Source organism: Mesoplodon densirostris, chromosome 10, assembly GCF_025265405.1.
Source record: "Mesoplodon densirostris isolate mMesDen1 chromosome 10, mMesDen1 primary haplotype, whole genome shotgun sequence".
NCBI lineage: Eukaryota > Metazoa > Chordata > Mammalia > Artiodactyla > Ziphiidae > Mesoplodon > Mesoplodon densirostris.
Window position 1 is genome coordinate 80,411,957 of NC_082670.1, and position 26,465 is coordinate 80,438,421.

Below are 26,465 nucleotides of genomic sequence, written 5' to 3' on the forward strand. Positions count from 1 at the left end.
CTACAAGAGACCCACTTCAGACCTAGAGACACATACAGACTGAAAGTAAGGGGATGGAAAAAGATATTCCATGCAAATGGAAATCAAAAGAAAGCTGGAGTAGCAATTCTCATATCAGACAAAATAGACTTTAAAATAAAGACTATTAGAAGAGACAAAGAGGGACACTACATAATGATCAAGGGTTCGATCCAAGAAGAAGATATAACAATTGTAAATATTTATGCACCCAATAATAGGAGCACCTCAATATATAAGGCAAATACTAACAGCCATAAAAGGGGAAATCGACAGTAACACACTCATAGTAGGGGACTTCAACACCCCACTTTCACCAATGGACAGATCATCCAAAATGAAAATAAATAAGGAAACACAAGCTTTAAATGATACGTTAAACAAGATGGACTTAATTGATATTTATAGGACATTCCATCCAAAAACAACAGAATACACATTTTTCTCAAGTGCTCATGGAACACTCTCCAGGATAGATCATATCTTGGGTCACAAATCCAGCCTTGGTAAATTTAAGAAAATTGAAATTGTATCAAGTATCTTTTCTGACCACAATGCTATGAGACTAGATATCAATTACAGGAAAAGATCTGTAAAAAATATAAACACATGGAGGCTAAACAATACACTACTTAATAACGAACTGATCACTGAAGAAATCAAAGAGGAAATTTAAAAATATCTAGAAACAAATGACAATGGAGACACGATGACCCAAAACCTATGGGATGCAGCAAAAGCAGTTCTAAGGGGGAAGTTTATAGCAATACAATCCCACCTTAAGAAAAGGAAATATCTCGAGTAAACAACCTGACCCTGCACCTAAAGCAACTAGAGAAAGAAGAACAAAAAACCCCCAAAGTTAGCAGAAGGAAAGAAATCATAAAGATCAGATCAGAAATAAAAAAGTAATGAAAGAAACGATAGCAAAGATCAATAAAACTAAAAGCTGGTTCTTTGAGAAGATAAACAAAAGTGATAAACCATTAGCCAGACTCACCAAGAAAAAAAGGGAGAAGACTCAAATCAATAGAATTAGAAATGAAAAAGGAGAAGTAACAACTGACACTGCAGAAATACAAAAGATCATGAGAGATTACTACAAGCAACTCTATGCCAATAAAATGGACAACCTGGAAGAGATGGACAAATTCTTAGAAATGCACAACCTGCCAAGACTGAATCAGGAAGAAATAGAAAATATGAACAGACCAATCACAAGTACTGAAATTGAAACTGTGATTAAAAATCTTCCAACAAACAAAAGCCTAGGACAAGATGGCTTCACAAGCATATTCTATCAAACATTTAGAGAAGTGCTAACACCTATCCTTCTCAAACTCATCCAAAATATAGTAGAGGGAGGAACACTCCCAAACTCATTCTACGAGGCCACCATCACCTTGATACCAAAACCAGGCAAGGATGTCACAAAGAAGGAAAACTAGAGGCCAATATCGCTGATGAACATAGATGCAAAAATCCTCAACAAAATACTAGCAAACAGAATCCAACAGCACATTAAAAGGATCATACACCATGATCCAGTGGGGTTTATTCCAGGAATGCAAGGATTCTTCAATATACGCAAATCAATCAATGTGATACACCATATTAACAAATTGAAGGAGAAAAACCATATGATCATCTCAATAGATGCAGAGAAAGCTTTCAACAAAATTCAACACCCATTTATGATAAAAACCCTGCAGAAAGTAGGCATAGAGGGAACTTTCCTCAACATAATGAAGGCCATATATGACAAACCCACAGCCAACATCGTCCTCAGTGGTGAACAACTGAAACCATTTCCACTAAGATCAGGAACAAGAAGTTTTGGAAGTTTTAGCCACAACAATCAGAGAAGAAAAGGAAATAAAAGGAATCCAAATTGGAAAAGAAGAAGTAAAGCTGTCACTGTTTGCAGATGACACGATACTATACATAGAGAATCCTAAAGATGCTACCAGAAAACTACTAGAGCTAATCAATGAATTTGGTAAAGTAGCAGGATACAAAATTAATGCACAGAAATCTCTGACATTCCTGTACACTAATGATGAAAAATCTGAAAGTGAAATCAAGAAAACACTCCCATTTATCATTGCAACAAAAAGAATAAAATATCTAGGAATAAACCTACCTTAGGAGACAAAAGACCTGTATGCAGAAAATTATAAGACACTGATGAAAGAAATTAAAGATTATACAAATAGATGGAGAGATATACCATATTCCTGGATTGGAAGAATCAATATTGTGAAAATGACTCTACTACCCAAAGCAATCTACAGATTCAATGCAATCCCTATCAAATTACCACTGGCATTTTTCACAGAACTAGAACAAAAAATTTCAAAATTTGTTTGGAAAAACAAAAGACTCCGAATAGCCAAAGCAATCTTGAGAACGCAAAATGGAGCTGGAGGAGTCAGGCTCTCTGACTTCAGACTATACTGTACAAAGGTACAGTAATCAAGACAGTGTGGTACTGGCACTAAAACAGAAAGATAGATCAATGGAACAGGATAGAAAGCCCAGAGATAAACCCACGCACATATGGTTACCTTATCTTTGATAAAGGAGGCAGGAATGTACAGTGGAGAAAGGACAGCCTCTTCAATAAGTGGTGCTGGGAAAACTGGACAGGGACATGTAAAAGTATGAGATTAGATGACTCCCTAACACCATACACAAAAATAAGCTCAAAATGGATTAAACACCTAAATGTAAGGCCAGAAACTATCAAACTCTTAGAGGAAAACATAGGCAGAACACTCTGTGACATACATCACAGCAAGATCCTTTTTGACCCACCTCCTAGAGAAATGGAAATAAAAAGAAAAATAAACAAATGGGACCTAATGAAACTTCAAAGCTTTTGCACAGCAAAGGAAACCATAAACAAGACCAAAAGACAACCCTCAGAATGGGAGAAAATATTTGCTAATGAAGCAACTGACAAAGGATTAATCTCCAAAATTTACAAGCAGCTCATGCAGCTCAATAACAAAAAAACAAACAACCCAATCTAAAAATGGGCAGAAGACCTAAATAGACATTTCTCCACAGAAGATATACAGACTGCCAACAAACACATGAAAGGATGCTCAACATCATTAATCATTAGAGAAATGCAAATCAAAACTACAATGAGATATCATCTCACACCAGTCAGAATGGCCATCATCAAAAAATCTAGAAACAATAAATGCTGGAGAGGGTGTGGAGAAAAGGGAACCCTCTTGCACTGCTGGTGGGAATGTGAATTGGTACAGCCACTATGGAGAACAGTATGGAGGTTCCTTAAAAAACTACAAATAGGGCTTCCCTGGTGGTGCAGTGGTTGAGAGTCCGCCTGCCGATGCAGGGGATACAGGTTCGTGCCCCGGTCCGGGAAGATCCCACATGCCGCGGAGTGGCTAGGCTCGTGAGCCATGGCCACTGAGCCTGCGCGTCCGGAGCCTGTGCTGTGCAACAGGAGAGGCCACAACAGTGAGAGGCCCGCGTACCGAAAAATAAATACATACATACATACATACGTACATACATACATACATACATAAATAAAACAAACTACAAATAGAACTACCATATGACCCAGCAATCCCACTACTAGGCATATACCCTGAGAAAACCATAATTCAAAAAGAGACATGTACCAAAATCTTCATTGCAGCTCTATTCACAATAGCCCGGAGATGGAATCAACCGAAGTGTCCATCATTGGATGAATGGATAAAGAAGATGTGGCACATATATACAACGGAATATTACTCAGCCATAAAAAGAAATGAAATTGAGGTATTTGTAATGAGGTGGATAGACCTAGAGTCTGTCATACAGAGTGAAGTAAGTCAGAAAGAGAAAGACAAATACCGTATGCTAACACATGTATATGGAATTAAAAAAAAAAATGTCATGAAGAACCTAGGGGTAAAATAGGAATAAAGACACAGACCTACTTGAGAATGGACTTGAGGATATGGGGAGGGGGAAGGGTAAGCTGTGACAAAGCGAGAGAGAGGCATGGACATGTATACACTACCAAACATAAGGTAGATAGATAGTGGGAAGCAGCCGCATAGCACAGGGAGATCAGCTCGGTGCTTTGTGACCACCTGGAGGGGTGGGATAGGGAGGGTGGGAGGGAGGGAGACACAAGAGGGAAGGGATATGGGAACAGATGTATATGTATAACTGATTCACTTTGTTATAAAGCAGAAACTAATAAAAAAAAGAAAAAAAATAAACTTATTCAGTAGCATCCTTTTTAAAGGACTGAATATTGCCTTAATGATTTGACTAGCTGGAATTACATTTTGGAGTATGATTTGGGAACTTGATTAGTGGAAATTCTGGCCTTTGTCAGTGATGCCAAAATATGGGAGATTCCTGATAGAAATTCCAGAAAACCCACACCTCTGACTGCTCACTGAAATACAAGGACATATCATCTGCTTCTTCATGTTTACTGAAGTTAGAGGCTTAGAAGTATTTGTTCTATCATGCTAAGTACCATTATCATCTCCATTTTCCTCCCCACACTGCCCAAGAGAGCCATGGTAAACAATGGTAAGATGCAGGTTCTCACGAAGCTTACATTCTCCAGGGACTAAAGAAATAATATGAGTACAGGAAAAAAAAAAAAGTAACACAAAAACAAATAAAAGACAGTGAAGAGGGCCTTGAAGGAAATGAAATAAGGCATGGACAGAAAATGTTGCCTGCCATTTTAGTAAACAAAGAATGCTGCCTGCCATCAAGCCATCAGCCAGGGCAGCAGCGGCCCCTACAGTGCACCCTGAGGACAATTGAAGTTGGAGAAAAACAGGATACTGGCCCTAGATAGTAAAGACACATGTCAAAGGAATAATATCAATGAGCTGAACTCTTGCATCTTCCCATACATAGAAAAGCACTAAAAAACCATTAACTTGAGATGTCTGTTTTTTGTAATGATCGGTAATCTTTTGATGTTTGACTATATAATTTTTGTCAGCAAAACTCCTATATATCCTGGTTCCTCCTTGACCTCTTGGGAACAGTCCCTCAGAGCTCTCTGAGAGACTGTCTTCCCCGGCTAACGTCCTCAGTAAGGTCCCCGAATAAAACACAACTCGCAACTTTTAGGTTTTTGTTTTTGTTTTTAGTCGACAAAGGCAAACGGGATAGGAAGTAAGGGGTTTAGGAGGGTTACTTCAGATGGGAGGGGCTGGTCAGGGAAGGCTGATGACCCAGTGACATATGGCTGTATAGGTACATGATAATATGGATATGCATATGGTGATATATGGCTGAGACCAGAAGAAAGGGATCATTTCTCAAGCCTGCAGGATATCAAAATTGCTGCAATAATCACCTGGTGGATAGCAGTGCCCTCCTACTTTGAGATTCAAACGGGAGAGTTATTAAACAATCGAGAAATAAGGGGTCATATTTTTAGTTTGATATTTCCCTTTCGTTACAAATGCCTTACTGAGGAAGCTAGGCCACCCTTGTTCTTTGCAAAGAAGAACTGAAAGCCCACAAAACAAAAAAACCCTAAAGGGGTGCCACGTTCAAGAGGCTTGCTCAGTGGTGCACTTCCGCTAAGAACAGCAAGGGAAGGGATCATTGCTGAGCTTATTGCTCTTACCACCCAACATGAGACAAAAATGGTTTAGGGCCCAGGCGTCAGGCGGGGTACCAAGAGTCAGACACAGAAGCAAAGAGAAAGAAAATAGTCACTGCACTTTCCATAGCAGGCTGTCAGACAGTGCCTCATAATGTTCAACTGTGTGAATTTCAAAATCTGAAATGCTTAGTCATGATTTGTAGCTTTCAAAACCTGGCAGCTAAATATTGACCATGTGGCATTGAGGCAGGAGGTAGATGGGCCCCAGGCTAGACATCCACAATTGGCCTCCTGTTCACACTTCCTGGGGTGAGAAGATGGGCTTCAGGCCCGACATTCATTACCAGCCCCTTGTTTACATTACCTAAGGCAAGAGACAAACTGGCTCCGGACTACATATTTATGAGCGGACTCCTGTCTGTATTTCGAGATCTGCACTTTGATATAAGAAACAACAACAGGAATAGGGTAGATAACCGGACATTGGACACTTTTATGGCAGGGACAGAGAGGGGCTAAACCCTGTTAAAAGATCAAGAGGTCATACATTTCCCATCCTTGAGGCAAGGGAAACATTGCACATGCGCAGAAAGGCTCCTTGGGGGTCAAAAGGAGGGGGCACACCCCATAATACCTGACGCTAAGGCATCCCATAGACCTCTGGGCTGAAATCCATCTTGGAAAAACGTTGCGCACGTATGTTGGGTAGGGTCCTAGGGCAGGGCAGGTGTGGAAAAAGAAACCAGGTAATTGGCCAAAGGTAAACAAAGACCCGGAAGAACTGCCCTATATGAATGACCTAACCACCTCTTTCCTGGCTCCTCCTCATTCGGGAGGATGCCCACACCCTTCCTCTCTGGTGTGCATCTCTGCCTTGCTTCTGAACTAACTAAACAAACTGTTTCCCTGTGTGCTCTCCCACCTGTTGTTGTGCTATGTCTCTAATAATAAACTTGTACCTGTTTTTACAGTTTTTGCTTCCGTGAGAAATGCATTTTTCACTGGGGGCAAGACCCAGGGGGTGTGGTGGCCAGGATTCCTGGTTTTCATCCAGGCTACCCAGGTTCAGTTCCTGGGCAGGGGATTAAGATCTCGCTTCACCACTCACTTCTGCCTCTCGGAGATTAGCTTTACTGCCTGGAGGGGCTGACTCCTGGCTTCCTTGGGTCAAGGTTATGTGGCCATCACCACCTACTACTTTATCACCATAAAGCAACAAGGCTGGTAAATATTTGCATTCTGAGAAGAATCATGCGGGTGTGCTTGTTAACAATGAAGATTCCCAAGCCCCAAACATAAAGATTCTAAATCAGGAAATTTAGAATAAAAACAGAGTCAACCTTTTTACTAAAGTAACATCAAAATTAATTCTCAGGTAGGTAGTATAAGAATAGTTGGTAGGTAGTATAAGAATCACACTTAGAAAAAATAGATTAGACAACTTGTGATATGTAGACTTGGTCTAAAAGGACAGTTTTCAAAACTTTGTCATCCACTGAGGTTTTAGTTTTACGTACAGCTGACCCTTAATACTTGGGGGTTAGGAGTTCCGACCCTCCCTCGAAGTAGAAAATCCGGGTATAATTCAGAGGCAGCCCTCCATACATGCAGTTCTGCATCTGCAGATTCAACCAACCACTTATCTGTAGTACTGCAGTATTTACTACTGAAAAAAATTCCTGTATAAGTGAACCCTCACAGTTCAAACTCCTGTTATTCAAAGGTCAAATGCATATGGATGTTTTCTTTTAGCCATTTAATATTACACAAACGATTTGAGATGGCCCTGCTAATTCATATGGGGGAAATTAGGGCTCATATAGGAAACAACTGAAAGATGTTCAAAAGAACATAATCTGCCAATTAAAAAAAAGAACTGTAAAAAAAAATCAACTTAAGCTAAATTACGATGGCACTGACGATAAGAACCACATTCAACAATTTATATATGAGTGCCATACCCCAAAAATTACTCCATCACCCCACCATCAAAGCTAACAAAACCATTAAAAATTTCGGCCCGATCATTGCGACATGAAAAAGTAGTCAGTACTAGAGTCAGAGAGTCTACAGCCATGGTGCTCAGCCCTGCTAGACTTGGTGTTTGTTGGGGTTTTTTATTATCATTCTTAATTGAGATATATTTCAAATAACATAAAATTTACCATTTAAAAATGTATGATTCAGTGGGTTTTAAAAATATCCATAATGTTGCACAACCATCACCACTAATTCCATATTTTTATCACCCTAAAAAGAAACTCTTACCTGTTACTAGTCGTTTCTCCTTCCCTTCTTCCTCCAGCCCCTGGCAACCACTAATCTACTTTTTGTCTCTAATCAGTGCCTGCTTGTCTAGGAAAATGCCCCGTTTAGATTAACGTCCCATTCAGATTCCCAAAATAAAATTTTGAGATCATATAACCTATATATTCATATAAATTTCAGATATGTTTATGTTGTGCAGACTATCAATCTCTGCATGCCCTTTGACATGGTGTGAATTTCTCCCATGTTACTAGCTATGCCTCTGCAGCGTTACTTTCAATGGCTGAAGGAATTTCATCAAATAGATACTGCACAAAGCACCTAACTAATCTGGTGGTGTTGTAATTTATATTTGAATATTGATTTTTTAAAAAATCTAGCGGGACTTCCCTGGTGGTCCAGTGGTTAAGACTCTGCCCTCCCAATGCAGGAGGCCCAGGTTTGTTCCCCGGTCAGGGAACTAGATCCTGCGTGCCCCTGTGTGCCGCATAAGACCTGGTGCAGCCAGATAAATAAATAAATGAATACTCTTCAAAAAGAAAAAAAAATCTAGCAACCAGGTTTAAACACTTATATTTTGTATTTCCAAAAACAATCTCAAAACGAAGCTACCGTATTATACTGTTTTGTTTTGTTTTTAGCATCGGCATGTTTAGGAGCCTGGCACGGAGGTGGGGGAAAGCTGTGAAGCCCCTTTGTCCTTATCACACTGTGTGTCTGGAGCAAGGCTAGCTCTTTTTTATCATAAGGAATTCGGTGGCAATCTCTGTAGGACATTTGCTCCTCAAAAGTATTTCCCAGAGATTCTATTTTAAAAGTCCCACGGTAGCTATGTTAAGCATTAAAACCATATGCAGACGAATATCAAAACAAGATGATGTTTATTTGCCATTGTTTGGTACCAAGCATTACCTTACTCACTCACAGCCAGTCTCAAAGCCATAAAATCTTATTTCGCAAAATGTAACATAAGTACCCCAGTTAGACTTGCTTCAGATTGCTAACACGAAAAAAAAAAAAAAGAAAAAGAATAAAAAGGCCTTTTCTATGATTTACGTGCAGGAACTAACTGCATAGGCATTTGCATTTGTATGAAGGGGGCTGAAACTCAGCTTCAGAATCAGCCAGGATTTTATTCTTTTATTTTACTTTATTAGGGAAGCAGAGACTATCCTAATAAATCTTCCTTCCGTCTTCTGGCACACTTAACAACTCATTTTTGAGCTCCACTGACTCCATTATGTTGAACTTTGGTATTAAGTACGAAGGGAGGAAAAGAGTAGGTGTGTGGGTGGAAAGGAGGAGAACAGAGGGAAGCAAAGGGCGAGGAGTGAAGGGACAGCCATGGGGCCACCGTATCTGTGAGCCCTCCACTCAACAATGGCAAAGCAACAATATACAGTGTAGAGAACCAGAAGGCTGCCACAGAGGCGCAGGCTTAACAGGACACCCACCAATCCACATGCGGCATATGTCCTGTTTCCTAGACACTACCTCCCATGAACTTTGACTTCGGTTTCTGTTTCAGGACTCCATGATTTAGTTTCTGCTTTAGCATTTGAACAATAATAATTTTACTACAAAAGGTAAGTGTCTTGTAAACTAATGTGGAACATATTGCTTGGCAAAGTTTACAATGTCACGATTTATGGCTCCAACACCAAGGGTCTCTCTGACCTCGAAGACAACATAATGAAGCAGCAATGTGCTCCAAATGACTCAGTGTGATTTTTTATTAGTTCTCGTAATCACCCCCTATTAATTTGTATGCACATAATAAGCACTCACCTTCACAGTTTGTCCGGCTTCGGGGCCATCCTAGAAATAGGGGGAAAAAAAAAAAAAGACAGAGGTGAGAACAGATAGATGGTATCTCCTGCTTATTCAGAAATATTGCCTGTTAATAATTTAGATCCAATTTCATTGTGTGTTAATTTATAGTTTCCTCATGGGGACCATTCGCTTCGAAGGTACGGGGCCCAACAGTTCTCCATTTCCACTTGAGAGTAAGAAGTTATGTATAAAAATGATATAAATTATCCAGTGAGTCAACCCCTTTCCTACTTTTCATGCTCTTTGCTTTTGGCTATGGTTTTAATTGCATTAAAGGAAGACTGGAAATATTGGGGAAGGTGAAGTATCACACCTTTTGGTTATCTTTAAAACAGATGTAGCTTAATTAATGCCTGATTACTTTAAGTCTCTCCTCAGGAAATTGCTGTAAACATAAGCCATTAAGCAAGAAGCAAGAATATGGGCTGTCTCATGTAGAAGGAGCACCCAAGAGTGGGCCCTTTCTGGCTCTTCTGACCTTGGGAGAAAAGGTGCAAGTGTTTATTGTAGCTGAGCTCTTTTCCCATCCTGGGTCCTTCCCTCAGCTTTCTGAAGCCCAACAGAACTATCTGCTTAGCTAAAAAATAAGCAAACTTGTCTAGTCATCAGCCACGATACAAAGCAAAAGCAAATAAGTGCTCAGCTGGTTTGGATAGCAGAACATGCAATGTTTCTATAATCAAAAATTTCAAAAATTGAATTACAAGTCTGAAAATTTAGGTAAGTCTTTCTACTTCTAAGACCCAAACTACTTGGGGTGAGAATTCTTGCCCTGCTATGACGAAGATTAAGCAGACCTGTGTAATCAGTGTTTTTCAAACTTGGAGTCTCAACCTATTAGTGGGTCATAAAGTCAACTTGATGGGTTGTGACCAGCACTGAAGACAAAAGAAATCAGATAACAGAACAAAAACTATCAGACTGCACACAATAGGTAAACACTGCTTTGTGAAGTTTCTGTTTCCGTTTCTGTTTCCTTTATCTACGTGTCTGTAGGGGGAGAGGGGAATATATGATTGTGAAATAAATATATATCTTACTGTACGTTAAAGTTTTAAAAAGTTTGAAAACACCACATATATGAAAGTACTCTACGTGCTTTATATAATAGCAACAGTTTCTATATTTTTTAACATCAGTTTCTATATTTTTGGAATTAAGTTTCTAGCAAATCATGTTAGATAACCAGCATTGGCCATTTCCTATGAATGTGAATTTTCTTCTAGTATTCCATTAAACACTGACAGATGTCTTCACCCAGTTGCCTTCATTTGGTCTCTCTGGAAACATGATTTGCAGCATCAGCTTAATAAACCCACCCTGAGCTTAACTACCTGCTTGAAGGTGACTCAAAGGGGTTAATACACAATCAATACACACAGACAGACAGACAGACAGACACACACACACACACAGTATTTTACAAGGAAGTTTAGGTACTCTTGACACAGACATGGTGGCAAAAGGTTTTTTTTAAAGAATGCAGATGAGGGAATTCCCTGGTCGTCCAGTGGTTAGGACTCCTTGCTTCCACTGCAGGAGGCACAGGTTCGATCCCTGGTCGGGATACTAAGATTCCGCAGGCCGCATGGTGCGGCCAATAAATAAATTTAAAAAAAAATGCAGATGAGCATTTCTAGTCAGAGCCTTCCACGACCTGAAAACGGTGGCCTTCTCTATCTGTTCTCTTTTAAAGTCTACGGTGGAGAGCTGAGGAGGGTAGAGGGAGGATGATAAATATCCAGTTTCCCTAAAGCACTGAGTACAAGGTCTTGCATCATGAAACCATCTACTTCTTTCCAAAGGGTTTTTGGAGAGTCATCAAATCTCAAGGCCACACAGGGCTTTAATTACGTATAGATACCTGCAGCTCTTTCCATGGGCGATAGAAAGGGGCTCATGGTATATTACTCCCTGAAGATTCACTCAATTCCCACAGCTGATGACCCACCGCCGACCTCCTCCTCCCACACTGACAAGCATTGGCTCAAACTCGGCCTAAAGATCTCTAGTGATTGGGGGTCTAGCTTCTTTACCAGGAAGTAGGCCAGACTGAACGCTCAATCAATCCAGCTTCATACCATAATCAATCCATAATCAATCACTGAGGCTTGAATTATAAAGGTCAGCCTTGAGAGGGCGAGGCCCTACCTAACCTGCATATCTCTATTCCCCTAGAAATAGAGCAGGGCTCAAAACATATTTCTCCTGGAATCAAAATGACATGTCCCGCCCCAGTTCCAATAAAAGATCTGGAATGTCTTCATGCTCATCACATACATCACACGTCCAGTACCCCCAGCTGCTTGGTCAACAACCCTGCGTGCATTGCCTCCGCTGATATTCCACCCTGTTCACCAAGTCCACGTCGGGGCCTTGTGGATAGTAGGGTGGCCCTGGATGAGCGAGCTATCTATACACTCACCTGCATGGAAAAGGTGAGAGAGGTGCCCTGGAAATGCTTCTCCACTGCCGTCCCGACTCTCTGTGCTGCCTGAAACAGGTCGGCCACTTCATTGGGATGCAGGTCTCGGAAGCGCTCCACTGGCCGGAGGGGACACACGAGGACATCTGCAGTGAGGTCTGTTAAGGTACACTCTGCTTGCTTTAGGGACCATTTTTACCAAGAAGTTTATACCCACAGGCTTGAATCCCCTTGGCCCAGGGCCTGAACTCGCAAAGGCTAAGGAATAAAAGAACAAATATTTACCAACCACTGAACTCCAAGAAGTTCAAAGAGAGCTTACAAACATGGTTAATTATACTTTAAAGGAGAAGCTATGGCGCACTGAAAAAATTCTCTTAAGAGAAAAAGACATCAGTGTTCAGAGAGACTTAAGTGCTGGCTGAAATAATTACGCCAGGGGCAAGATCTGTTCTGGACCGTTATCTCCTGACCCCTATTCTCAAGCTCTGTCTTCTCAAGCAGCCAAAGGCCCTGGGTTGGGAAAGCAACTGGAATATTCAGTTGGTTTTTCTATGAAGAGCATCACAATCAAAACTTTAATTTCAATATCTCCGTAGAGAAATATGTAATCAAAAGACAATAGTATTTTATTTTTTAAAAGGAGTATAGAGATTCTGAAAATGTACAGTGAACTTCATTTATAACAAGGAGATGTGCCACACGGTTAAGCAATTGATGTCAAGCATTCCTCAAACTGATTATTAAGAATTCAAGAAGGCAGTTGAAGGTAAATCATTAAGTTAAAACAAGGGTTGTCTGCTTGTGCAAATGAAACCACCTTAATGTATTCTATTAGTCAGACAAATCAACATATTTACATTATTGGTCTGAACAACCAACAAATTCTAGAGAAAAAGGATGCAAGTTTGATCATTTGTTGGTAGCAAATAAACATTCAGCGTCACATCATCAATAACGTTTCAGTTCCTTTTTGTATTTGAACTCATAAATGTATGGGTATACACATATAGACATGTACACATACATGTGTATACACACACAAGCTACATTAATTTTTGTTCAGTTTTCAGGTACCAGCAGGAGTAAAAAAGCTAATGTTCTTTTCTTTCTTTTTTCTTGTTTTAAAAGAACATGCTTCTGCTTTGAGCCAAGCAGCTAAGGGGCATAATAAAACCACAAGTCTACAGTTGCTAGTCTCACCAGAATATCAAGCATTTTAGCCCACCATACTATTGGTAGGACTCAGGACCCAAGGGGAAATGCACTGAGCTCAGCTGGGCGGGCCTGATTTCCATAAGACAGGGGGAAAAAGAGAGGGAAAACTGATTAATTTTGCTCATAATCAGGAAATTCATGTCAACGGTAAACTAGGAAAACGAGTATTCGTTTAATCTGAGTTCATTTTTCAAGAGAGGAGAACGGAGGCCTTCACCCACAGGGCATCTGATACTTAAAAAGATAATTATCCTTCTTTGGCAGGGCTGCTTTATTATCATGGGTCAATGAACCATTTAGAAATGGAGAATTTCCTTTCATTTCCTCTGAGCAGATTGCCAGCCTCCACTCCCACTGAGTTGCTTTTTTTGCTGTTAAAAGAGCCCTTTCCCCATCTTCCTCTTCCCTGCTTTAATTTACACCCTCCCTTAGGCTCTGACTTCACCAAACCACAGCAAGATGACAATTTTGCAAGCTCCCAACAATATTCATAATTACTGTGGTTGGCTATGTCTACACACAGCAACTAGGTGGGGAAGGGAATAACATTCTATTGAAACAACTGCTTACTGTGAAAACTGATGGAATGAATCTGGCAATCTTTGTGCCTAACGTTACTTTAGTAATAGCAATGACATCTGAAAGGTTTTTTTCAATGCCATAAAAAACTGTATCTTTTTTTTTTTTTTTTTGCGGTATGCGGGCCTCTCACTGTTGTGGCCTCCCCCGTTGCGGAGCACAGGCTCCGGACGCGCAGGCTCCGGACGCGCAGGCTCAGCGGCAATGGCTCACGGGCCCAGCCGCTCCGCGGCATATGGGATCCTCCCAGACCGGGGCACGAACCCGTATCCCCTGCATCGGCAGGCGGACTCTCAACCACTTGCGCCACCAGGGAGGCCCAAAAAACTGTATCTTATTACCTGTCCATTTTCTTACCCGATGCTAAGAATCAGCTTGACCCAAGTTTAACGAATCAAACTGTTTATGGAACGGAAGCAAACTGGTTGAATGTGTGAGATGTTCTATCCTATACATACCTAACCACAGGGTGATACATCACCTACATTTTTTTTTTTTTTTTTTTTTTTTTTTTTTTTTGCGGTACGTGGGCCTCTCACTGTTGTGGCCTCTCCTGTTGCGGAGCACAGGCTCCGGACACGCAGGCTCAGCGGCCATGGCTCACGGGCCCAACTGCTCCGCGGCATGTGGGATCTTCCCGCACCGGGGCACGAACCCGTGTTCCCTGCATCGGTAGGCGGACTCTCAACCACTGCGCCACTAGGGAAGCCCTCACCTACATTTTTTACTGTAACTGAATATTAATATAGAAACACAACATATCACAAAAGATTTCAACAGCTAAGCACATTCTCATTTAGGTGAATATTTTTCAGCAACCTATTTAGGCAACATTGTCCTGACATAATATTCCCTGCAACCCAACCTTTTGTTAAAAAGTCATCTTATCTGCATATCACACACAGACATTTTGATGCAAAAAATAAGATGAAATGGAGATTACTCTCAAGGGTGCTTACTTCTGCAGGTGGTCATGTGGGTGATCATTGTCTTTGTTCTGTTGGGACCCAGAGGATGGCCAAACAGCCATCTCAACCTAGAAATGGAGACACAGCGGGATTCCACATCACTCTACACAGAGGTAGCTGGGTCTGGCGTTACACCCGGTGGGGCTCTGGAGCCTCTGGTTGCAGTGTGAGTAGCTGGCCTGGCCAGTAGCAGATTCGCTAACCGTCACTCTCCCTGGGGCCATTCTGGGCACTAATTGGGCATCAGAAAGTCAGCATCAACCGTCTTCCCTCAGTTCCTTTACAACCAGAGAAGACAAGAGCCTGAGCCTTAACCTCACCGTAGGCTGCATCCTGACTGATGCCTACCTACCTCCTGAGCCTCTTTTTCCTCACTCCTCTCTAGCATACTATACATCTGCCATATTTGCTTTCTTTCCGTTCTTCAAACACACCAAGCTCCTTCCTAGATTTGGGGGTTTTGTCCTGGTTATTTGTTCTGCCTAGATCAATTCCCCCTGATCTTCACATGGCCGCTTCTTTCTTATCATTCAGATCCTAATTCCAATGCCACTCTCTCAAAAGAACAATTAACTGCTAGGGACTTTAAACTGCTGCTTGCTTACTCACTCTTATATCACCCTATTTTAATCTTTTCACAGCCCCCCTGCCACCAGCTGGCAGTTTTCTTGGCTGGTTACTATGTACCCAGATGAGAAAGGAAGCTCCACAAAAGTAAAGGCTTTGTCTTGTTTATTGCTCTTTCACCACCACCTACAACACCAGCGACACTTAGTAAGTCTTGCTGGAATGAGAGAATAAATAATAAACCAGACCCTTGTATCAGCCACCTCTGAGTACTAAAACCCTGACAAAATGGAGATGGCATTCATTTACTTTTCAATCATCTATACAAGATTGAGATAGTCTGCAATATATTTTTTCTTAATTCAAAGAAGTTTATCCTTAAGATCTAGCATGGTTAGAGCTAATGTTAGATGAAAGCTGGAGAAATGTAAACTCATTTTTAACATAAACTAATTTTCACATGAGCCCAAAGGAAATAAAATTGTGAAGGTAAAAGCCTTTTTTAAAAACCCTTTTATAACTAGAAAGAAGTAGTTTCTAGAATACTCAGAGTCTCAGATAAACTGTACCTATTAAAATGCTGCTTTATATTGTGACTGAGACATGTAACTCATTTGTTCCTTCAATGAACACTGAGCACCACTTAAGTGTGGACACTGTACTAGGCTCTGGGAACAGCAAAGGAGAGTAAGAAGGTGTTCCTGCCCTTCCAGTCCGGGAGACAGGCACTGAAATGCACAACCACAGTACTATCGGGGGCACAGATAGAAGCACAGAGGGCTGCCCAATGCAGTGGGGACCTGGGCACCTGAGTAAGGCAAGGGTTCTAGAGTAACCATGGGGAACCTCTGAGTGGGATGAATTATCCCATGGCTACCTGAAAATATCAAGAGGTTCATAAAGAAGTCAAAGCAGATCAGCAAACTTCTTCTGCAAAGGGCCAGATGGTAAATATTTTAGGTTTGGTGGGTCATATGCCTAAGGAGCCATAGATAATACAAACACAAATAGGTGTGGCTATATCCCAGGAAACCTTTATATACAAAAAGAGGAGCCTGGCCAGATTTGTCCCCACAGCACAGTAACCTGCTCAGAAATTAAAACCAAGAAAAGGAACATTGTCGCAACCCTACAAACTGGGGGCCGGTGGAAGTGGGTGGAGTGGATGCAGGCGATTCCCCTGCCAGAAAACGCCTCCACCAGAAGCGTGTTTTCTCTCTTGGGACAAGTCTCTACTAAGTGGTTGCTTTAAAGCATCTCTGTATATACTGAGAGGAAAGCTGTTATAACCACGCCCCACGCATTGGTACCTGGTGGACATTCGAATACTCTGAATGCTACTCAAAAAAAAGGAGTTGGAAAGGGTGGGCCTTGGAGTGTCAGCCCCTGATTTAGAGGAATCACATCAGAAAAAAATTAAGTAAAGGAAACTGAAAGTATGGGTGGGAGGGTATTCCTCTTTTCCTAAATTGAGGACTACAATGTTATCTTAATAGCATATTGGAAAAATATTACGTATCTTAAAAAAATTACCTTTCTAAGAAAAATATGTGAACACGGTAGAACATTTTCATGACTCTGTAATAATTCTGATGCTTTTAAAGACTAATCACAACCATAAAATGTGTGGTGGTATTGACACCACATAGATAAATCACGAGTATTTACTCCCCATCACAACTCAAGGAGTTTCTGCCACTACCAAATGGAAGAAGGAAGCATGTGATCTGCAGACACGTGAGAACACCAAAACAGTGTGTTATTCACAAATTCTTCTGAGAATACAATTATTTTCTCAAAATAAGTGCACAAGCCTTAGAAGAAAATACCATATTACCCGAAGATGGTGGGTACCATGTGCTCCATGTCGCTCCTAGACAAGCAACTCAGGGAAAGCAAATTAATTTTGAAGAACAGCAGACAGCTCTTGAAATTCTTCTGCCACTGTTTATATGCCAGTTGTTTTAAGGTAATATCACAGGTGCAATATAATTTAATTTGGAGACTCTTAGGCCTTGTTAGCGGGTAAATCCCATATTGTGCATGGGCTACAAGAACACACTTTCCCCTGGGTCCTCTTTGCATAGAATTAACACCTCTGAAGAGACTTTTTAGCCAATCTGCATGATAACCCTCAAAGAAGGTAATCTACTCAATTGAATTTAATACGTTTATCCAGTACTCATTATGTCTGAAATCCTGTGAAAGAGATTATCAAATGGGATCTGGCCTCTCCCTATAATCTAAAGGAGACACATTCATTTAGTAATAACAGTTTTTTTTAAAGAAGAGAAGGTCAATAATTATGATTTAGTTCCTATGGTCGACAAAGGGATTTCTCTTAGCAGAGGAAAATCAAACAAGACTTTTTAGTGCAGATGAGATTTAAAGTGGAATTTACAAACAGGAGAGTGAACCAACCAGAGGGTTGGCTGGCAACTCACTCATCCACCCATCCCACAAGTACAGCCTCCTTTCAGTCTGGAGTTTGTGGGAAAATTTAGGATGCCAAGATGAATGTGACAGAGTAACTGATCTTGAAGTGTTCACACTCTATTATCCCAAACTATCATGTAGCATAAACAGATCATACGACGCTGAGAGATGAGTGCTATTGATAGAAATCAGTACAGAATGCTGTGGGAGCATAGAGAAGGCAGGATCTAACTCTGCCTAGGGGTGTTAGACAAACTTTTCAGTATGGTCCTGCATTCCCATTTTCTAAAATCAGAAACTATTTCTCCAAATTTGGACCAAAATCTATCCTTGAAAATGGCCTAGCAATTTATGCATCAAAGAAAGTTGTTGGGTATTCTTCCTTTGGCCAAAATCACCGTTTCATTTATATATGGACCCTCGTTGACTTCATCTTTCCAACAAACCAGTGGAGGACTATTATAATTCCTATTTTGCGGATGAGGAAATTACAGCTCACAGAAAATAAGAAATCTGTGCAAGACAGCATACCCCATAGGAGACTAAAACTAGAATTCAACCCAAATCTGTCTGATTCCAAAGTCCATGTTATTAAGCATAGCACTGTGATGTTACACTTTGTATAGCTTTCATGACTCAGTCTCTGCCGGTCCTCTCATTAAAAGTGGGCCCTCCATTCCCAGAGTCCTTCTGTTCATGGAAGAGAATCACACTTCATGAAATACAAACAGACTGTGCAAAACTGCTAACTGCCTGAGAAAAACCCAGCCTCAAATGAAGAAAGCAGAGGGGACATACAACCCCATGGTGGAAGGAGGCCTCAGTGCTGGGCAAAGGAAGCCCTGAGTAGGCCCTTGTTCTAACAGGGAACTGTGAACAAGGGGATCAAGAATGAGAGAACCATCTTTATCAGCGGGAGGAAGTAAGAGGGATGCAGAGCCTGAATTTTTGCCCTTTTCCAGCTTTGAGCTTCAGTTTCTTTAAGGTAACTCGGGCTCCCCTGGGTTGACAGATAGGAGGAAGATTAGGTATTACAGTCTATGTCAATGAGTCAGGCTGTCAGACACACTGAAAATCCCATTGCTTGTTGGACAGTCTAATTATTGGGAGCCATTGACTTTCTCATAGCATCATTTATATCACCAAGGACTACCAGAAACTGGGTAATGCCTTTTCTTTCCCTCTTCTTCTCCACTCGCACCACCAGCCAGAAGTGATGGTCTCTGTCCTTTTGCATGAACATGTAGGGTGTTTTTGCCATGTTAAAGTGACATGGCAACACGCCAGACCCTGTGCTGAACTCTTGCTGACACACAACCAGTTCAGAATACACACAATGCAAGAAAGAAATGAAATGGAATCTTTACACCAATGAAACACCTAAAGATATCGTGGTAGCTTATTCACCAATATTCGCACAAGAATCCCTCCCATCCTACATGCCCCTTTGCAAAGTGACTTTGCGGCTCCTCTCACCAAAAGTTGGAGTCTATTTCCCTTCCCACTGAGTTTGGACTGGCCTGTGGCTTGCTTTGACCAGTGGAATGTGATAAAAGTGTTGCTATGTGACTTTCCAAGGTCAGGCCTTAACAGACATTGCAACTTCTGTTTTTTCTATCTTTTTGGAACCCTGAGACCAACACGCTGTGGAAAACGTCCAGCTAGGCTACTGGAGACAGGAGCCAAGTGAAAGAGAACTAAGGTACCCCAGCTGATAGCCAACAACTGTCATGAACCACAACAACAACTGCAAAGGTCTGGTGGAACCAAGAACAAAATGACGGGCTTCCCTGGTGGCTCAGTGGTTGAGAGTCCGCCTGCCGATGCAGGGGACACAGGTTCGTGCCCCGGTCCGGGAGGATCCCACATGCTGCGGAGCAGCTGGGCCCGTGAGCCATGGCTGCTGGGCCTGTGCGTCCGGAGCCTGTGCTCCGCAACGGGAGAGGCCACAACAGTGACAGGCCCGCATACCACAAACAAAACAAAACAAACAAACAAAGAACAAAATGAGATGCTGTAAAAGTGAGAATTGTCCCAACAATAACAAATGATCATTATGTTGCTACACTTTTATTCCAAAAAATTTGATAAGTTTGAAATTTGCTCATCAAAGATAATAACTGATGATTTAAAAAATAATTTTTATGAGCATTTCCATGACAAATATGAAATATTTAAATATAGAGTCGTGACACAGAAATGGAAATGTACTGATTCAGATGACTAATTAAAGACAACAGCAGAATATTATTCTCAGAGTTGCTCAGACTTGCTCCCATCTATTTTTCCAAATCTGATCTACTCTAGGGATTCAGAATAGAAAAGTCACTAAAATAAATCAAACCATCAAAATATCACTGATCCCAATGAAGCTTATTAGCATGTATATATATGAATATGGAATAAGTCAACATCAAATAATATGATGAAGAATTAGTCATTCTTCTGAACTAATAAAAAAAAGAAAAGTCTGTATTCATCTCTACTGTAGATCAGTATGTAGTTTAATGACAAACAAGGAACTTTCCAGTTTGCATTGCAGACTTCTGCAGGCCCCATGTAATGAATTATTTGCTGTAATAAATAATCCTAGTCCTTGCAAATGTTTAAAATAATTCTTAATGTCACTTCAAAAAACAACACCAGGGGGCTTCCCTGGTGGCACAGTGTTTGAGAGTCCGCCTGCCAATGCAGGGGACACGGGTTCGTGCCCCGGTCCAGGAGGATCCCACATGCCACGGAGCGGCTAGGCCCGTGAGCCATGGCCGCTGAGCCTGCGCATCCGGAGCCTGTGCTCTGCAACGGGAGAGGCCACAACAGTGAGAGGCCCGCGTACTACAAAAACAAACAAACAAACAAAGAAACAAAAAAAAACCCACCAGGATGACTGTGAGGTATTTTTGCGAAAAGATTCAATTTATTTGAGTTAAGTAGCACAGTTGCAGAGTTTTGAATCAAAGTAGGTGGCATCTCAAAAGTAGTCTACTATTCGCAATGTAGGTAATTCTGTGATTTTTTTTTTAAGCAGAAAGGTAGAAATATTGTCCAAAAAATGAACCAATACAATTCTGAAGAAGCATCTTGACAGTTTGGGCCACACCTTTCTTTATGGCATATTAACAAACCCACTTCAGTAACTCAAAGAAGACTTCATAGAATATTCATCAACCATAAGCATAAATGGCATGAATGTAATTTTAAGCAAATTTAATTTTCCAGAGTATGATAAATTCCAGCACAATGTAATTAAGATAATGATAGTATTCTGCTCATACCTGGATCTCAATGCAAGCACCTCACAAGTATCTTCTAGAATTCTCATGTTGTGTCCTGGAGAATGCTTTGGGCCAAAGATACAACAAGTCCTTAGTCATCTGTGGGAGAGGAATCAGGTATCTTTCCCCTGGCAGATCTGCCCTGAGCAATCCCCAAACTTCTGCACTGATCTGGATGCTTAGAGGGGAGAATTATATTCATACGGAGAAGTAAATGGGTGGCTTTCAAAGAAAGTAAAATGAAAGAGGAGCCCGCAGCCGGGATGCACTCTGGTGCAGATTCTCTGGTTTAAATTTCGCATAGTCTGTGAATATTTCAAGGCAAAAGAATCCTATATTGATTATCCTAAGAGAATCAGAATTGGAAAAAAATGTTACATGCTTATATTAAACTAAATATGTGGGAGAAAATAAATGGTATCAGTAAGGGAAGGAGAGAATATACAACATTTGTTTGCTGCCTATTTTGTCCTAGTGATAATCAGCAATGCATTGAGGTAGATAATATCACCCCCATTTTTCCACGTTCAGAAGCAGAGGTCAAATAAAGTGAAACTATATATCCAAGGTCACACAGTTATAAAGTGAGAATCCTGGGCCATGCAGTAAAATTGTCCATGCTGTTTCAATGCTTCCCAAGGTGATAAAAGTCTCCAGGTACCTAGTGCAGTGTTTACTACAGTGGTTCCCCAGAACACTGCTTCCATGAGATGTTATTAGATACGATACAAGAAAAAAAATATTGTGTAGTCAAAGAAGATTAAGAAACACTGAATGAAATGAGGTAAAATAGGTTTCTTTACAGCAGGACTCATCAGGATATATCATGTACTAATGTGCATTCTGACTTAAAAAAAAAAGAGATACTAACTAAACAGCATTTCTCATATCCTTTTTTTTTTTCTTTAAACAGTAAGACTAATTTTTTTTTCTTTTTTTGCAGAACTCTGCATACGACAAGTGTTCCAAAGGATGTTGGGACTACTGAGCCTCCTTTACCTACACATCGAGATGCCCGAAGATCTCAGCTTTGTAACCAAAAACTAGAGTAAATATCCTACTAATCATATGAGCAAAGCAAGAGGGCCTTCTGCTTAGTGAAATATGCTGAGGAGCTGAGCATTAAAATACATCGAATGCAACATGGCAGTCATTAGTGAGACTGGCTCACGATTTCCATTTTTGCCATTCCAGGCACATGACAGGATTATACTTCCTGTATCTTTGTGCTTGGGTGAAGCTGAAGGAATTCTGGCCAAGGTGTTGTGAGCAAAAGGGATTATGTCAATTACGAACTAGAGCATTTAATTGCCAGTGTGAGACCTCAAAGCTCTCTTTCCTTCTGCAAGGCAACCAGCAATGTCACTGTGCTTTCAGGACTAGGACCAGGACCAGCCCTACAGGTCAGTAGGGGGCTCTGCTCATCAGCTGTTCTCCCAGGGACTATAGCAAGTTTGTTAAATGGGTTTCATCTCTTTTGCTAACTCCAAGTAATCTGTGTAGCTGCTTAGAACAGTATGGTGAAGAGGATTCTGAGGCCTTGACAGGGATAAGGAGGGAAGAATGGGGAGATTTATTAGTTTTAGCTGCCATGAGGGAAGGAAGAATATCAGCATATACACAAAGGATCTGCCATTCTTTCATTAGAAAGCAAAAGAAATACTTTTTCCAAGACTCCTTTTCCCCTTCCTTAATGATATGGAATCATTTCTAGGTCTTACAATGTCTCTGAGTAACCATTACAAAAATTCAGTATTATTGGTATGGTCCTGCAAATATACAGAAGTATGTGAACTTTAAATCGCTCTGGTTAGGAGAGTATTGAAAAAGAAATTTACTGCCACGCAGAAGTATCTGTCCATAATGTGCCAACATAGGGGTGAGAACACACCACAATGACAATGTTGTAAAAACGCTCTTGAGGTGTTAAGAGTTGGAGAAATATTTCAATAGAAGAGGAATAAAGTACACTCAGCAGCTGAAAGAAATATTTAAGGATCATTTCCAATGAGTGATATAAAAAAATTTTTTTAAACCACACATACACTCTGCTGTGAGAATCACTTCAAAAACTCTGTGAAAAGCTTTTTCATCTAGTATAGATCAGAAAATAATGCTAAAGAGCTGCAATTCATGGGAGAGCTGCTGGAAAACCACAAGCAAGGTAAATAATTTAACAGCACTTTACCATGTACACATTTATATTCTACCCAGTTTGGGAATAAGGAGAGAGCACGTTGAGTTTCTACTTCCATGGGGTGGCCAGATCGAAACCCAAGCTCCTGTGTAGATAGCATCCTTCCAGGGCAAGTTCTATCAGGTCCTGAAAAGAATGGATTCCAACTTCAGGTTTGTCTATGCCCCTAAAGAGCTACTGAAAATTCCATTTCCCATCAGATCGTCAGCACAGTTGGACAAGCCAATGAAGCAACCTAACATCACAGTTCAGATACCACATGAAAGCAAAGAGCAGCCAAACTATAAATATAGAACAGAGAGACTCCTTAATGGGAGAAAAGAAATAGAAAATGGGAGATAGAAAGAAGAAGACCTTAAAAGGGAATATTTAGCAGGTAGCACATTCTTAGAAGATATGAAACATTCCCTAGCAGTCAGGTTCACCTGGCACCATACATAGCGTTTGATGCAGGGTAGGCCTTTAATGAATATTTGATGAAAGAGCAGATGGCACGTGTGCTTATTCATTGCTTAATCTAGGAAATCTTTCTAAGAGACCACTGAGCCAGACCAGACTCAACTTACTTACATGAAAATAATTGAGGGAAATGCACTTAAAAAAAAAACAACAACAAAAAGCTAAGTCCTGAATTCCTAATCTAAAAGACACCCAGCTAACTGTAAATTGGTACAGCCACTGTGGAAAACAGTAAGGAGGTTTCTCAAAAAACTAAACATAGAACTACCATATGACACAGCAATTCCACTCCTGGGTATATAACTGAAAAAAAACAAAAACACTAATTCGAAAAGACACATGCACCCCAATGTTCATAGCAGCGTTATTTACAATTGCCAAGGTATGGAAGCAACGTAAGTGTCCATCAATAGATGAATGGATTAAGAAGATGTGGTGTATATATATATATATATATATATATATATATATATATATATATATATAATGGAATACTATTCAGCCACAAAAAGCAGGAAATTCTGCCATTTGCCAAGCAACTTGGATAGACTTGGAGGGCATTATGCTAAGTGAAATAAGTCAGTCAGAGAAAGATAAATACTACATGATACTCCTTATATATGGAATCTAAAAAAATAAAACAAACTAGTGAATATAATAAAAAAGAAGCAGACTCACAGATATAGAGAATAAGCTAGTGGTTACCAGAGGGGAGGGAGAGAGGGACAAGATAGGGGTGGACGAGTGGGAGGTACAAACTACTGGGTGTAAGACAGGCTCAGGGATGTACTGCACAACACAGGGAACGCAGCCAACGTTTTTGATTAACTGTAAGTGGAAAGTAACATTTAAAATTTTTATTAATAATTTTTTAGTCTAAATAAAACAGTCCATCCTTTACCATGGAAAAAAATTAAAAAAATAAAAGACACCCAGTTAAAGGCATAGCAAACAGTAAATATACGATGCCTTTCCCTTCACGTATCAAAGGCGGTACTTACATTTTAAGGGGAAAACCTGTAGACCATTAACTCACTGGAGCTTGGAAAGATCTGAGAATAACACTGTTGTATGCTCTTTTAGTGACAGTGATGAAATCTCTTCTGTGACAAATATAAATGTTGACAGAAAAATTATTTCTTTCAAAAAACAGAAAGAGAGCCTTAATTATACTTACTTGGCATTCTCACAGATTCTGAATTTAACCACCCACCCCCCAAAAATGCCCATCCTCTGTGAGTTAGCAATCTGAGAGAAATGATGTGAGAATATTTCATAGTGGAAAGTATTCCACAAGTGTTTAACGAATGACCTTCTCAGTGAATTACTAAAGGAAGCCCATAAAGCCAAATTTTGGAGGAAAGGGTAAAGACAAAACACTTTTTGGGACTTCGTATGTTTTTCATTTATTCATTAAGTATGAACTAATTAAGATCATTCTACCTGGTAGGTAATGTGTAAGACACTGAGAAAACAGCACACACCAGCCGTATGCATCCCTTCCTCTCCGAAGGTGTACATTCTAGAGGGTGAACAAACAAGAGGCGAGAAACAGATCAAAATGCAGTCTATTGTGAAAGAGACAAGGGTTGAGAGGAAGAAACAGAGATGCACTGATGCAAAGGCAAGCACATTCCAAGCCAACACTGCTAAACCGGGAACAAGCTTGGCCTGCCTATCTGGAGTGTCAGGAAAGTGTGCAAGCTCTCTGCAGCCTTGGTGGGCAGTTTGGATTTATTCTATGTGCCTGGGGAAGCCTCTAAAACTTTTCAGCCAGTGGGGAGTGGAGGTTTATGACAGAATCTGAGTTCTCTTTTAGAAAGATCATTCTAAATGCTGTGTACGGAAAATAAATAAATACATAAATAAATATTCAATCAAAGCAAGGATGAAAGCTGAATGCCATTGGGGATGCCTTTACTGGAGACTAGATAAGAGATTCAAAACAGGTCTGAATTATGGTGGTGGCAGTGGAGGTGCAGAGAATTTGAGATACATTTCTGAGGCAGGAGCAACAGGACTTACGGATGTGGGTGGGAGGCAAAGGAAAGAGGGAGATCAGAGAAGATTCCAGGGTTTTGGCCTGAGTAGGTGGGGGGAAAGTGATATAATTTAGGAGATTGGGGAAGGGAGGCTATGTCATTGGGGAAGGGAGGCTATGTCACATGGCTCACCATTTAGAGACCCTACCTTCCTGAATTTACATTTCCCAGAACCAACTAAACAGACTTTCCTGACCTGGGTGTGTAGATGGACTCCAGGGCTTCTATGAATCTCCTGAAATTGTTTGCAAAATGGTGTGTGTGTGTTTGTGTGTCTTGTTCTCCTATAGTCTTCATCATGCAAAAAATTCTTAGTCTCCTGACTCCAACAAAGATAAGACTCACTCATTTAAATTAGCAGCATTATCTGAAATTCATCCCCAAGAGTGATTAAAAACAGGCTCACACTTTCATTCATTTTAGCTTAGAATCTAATAGACCCACTCCTGAAGAGTGAAAAAAAAGTTTACTCTGTGTCTGAGCAATGTGTTCATGAGAATGAACCCTCCACAAAAGACAAACTAAAGATTTTTTTAATAGCCTGACACTAAAGTCATTTTAAT

The 26,465-nt window shown here is 40.6% G+C and overlaps 1 protein-coding gene across 14 annotated transcripts in view; it reads right to left on the bottom strand.

The window, feature by feature from the left end:
* FHIT (fragile histidine triad diadenosine triphosphatase) overlaps positions 1-26,465 on the bottom strand; it is a 1,490,046-nt gene that overhangs the window by 268,777 nt on the left and 1,194,804 nt on the right. For all 14 annotated transcript variants that reach the window (XM_060109929.1, XM_060109922.1, XM_060109919.1 and 11 more), the window contains 2 exons: positions 12,162-12,307; positions 9,692-9,721 (listed from right to left, as the gene is read on the bottom strand). In XM_060109929.1, coding sequence (XP_059965912.1) covers positions 9,692-9,721; positions 12,162-12,307 — 176 coding nt within the window. The remainder of the gene's footprint in view (positions 1-9,691; positions 9,722-12,161; positions 12,308-26,465) is intronic.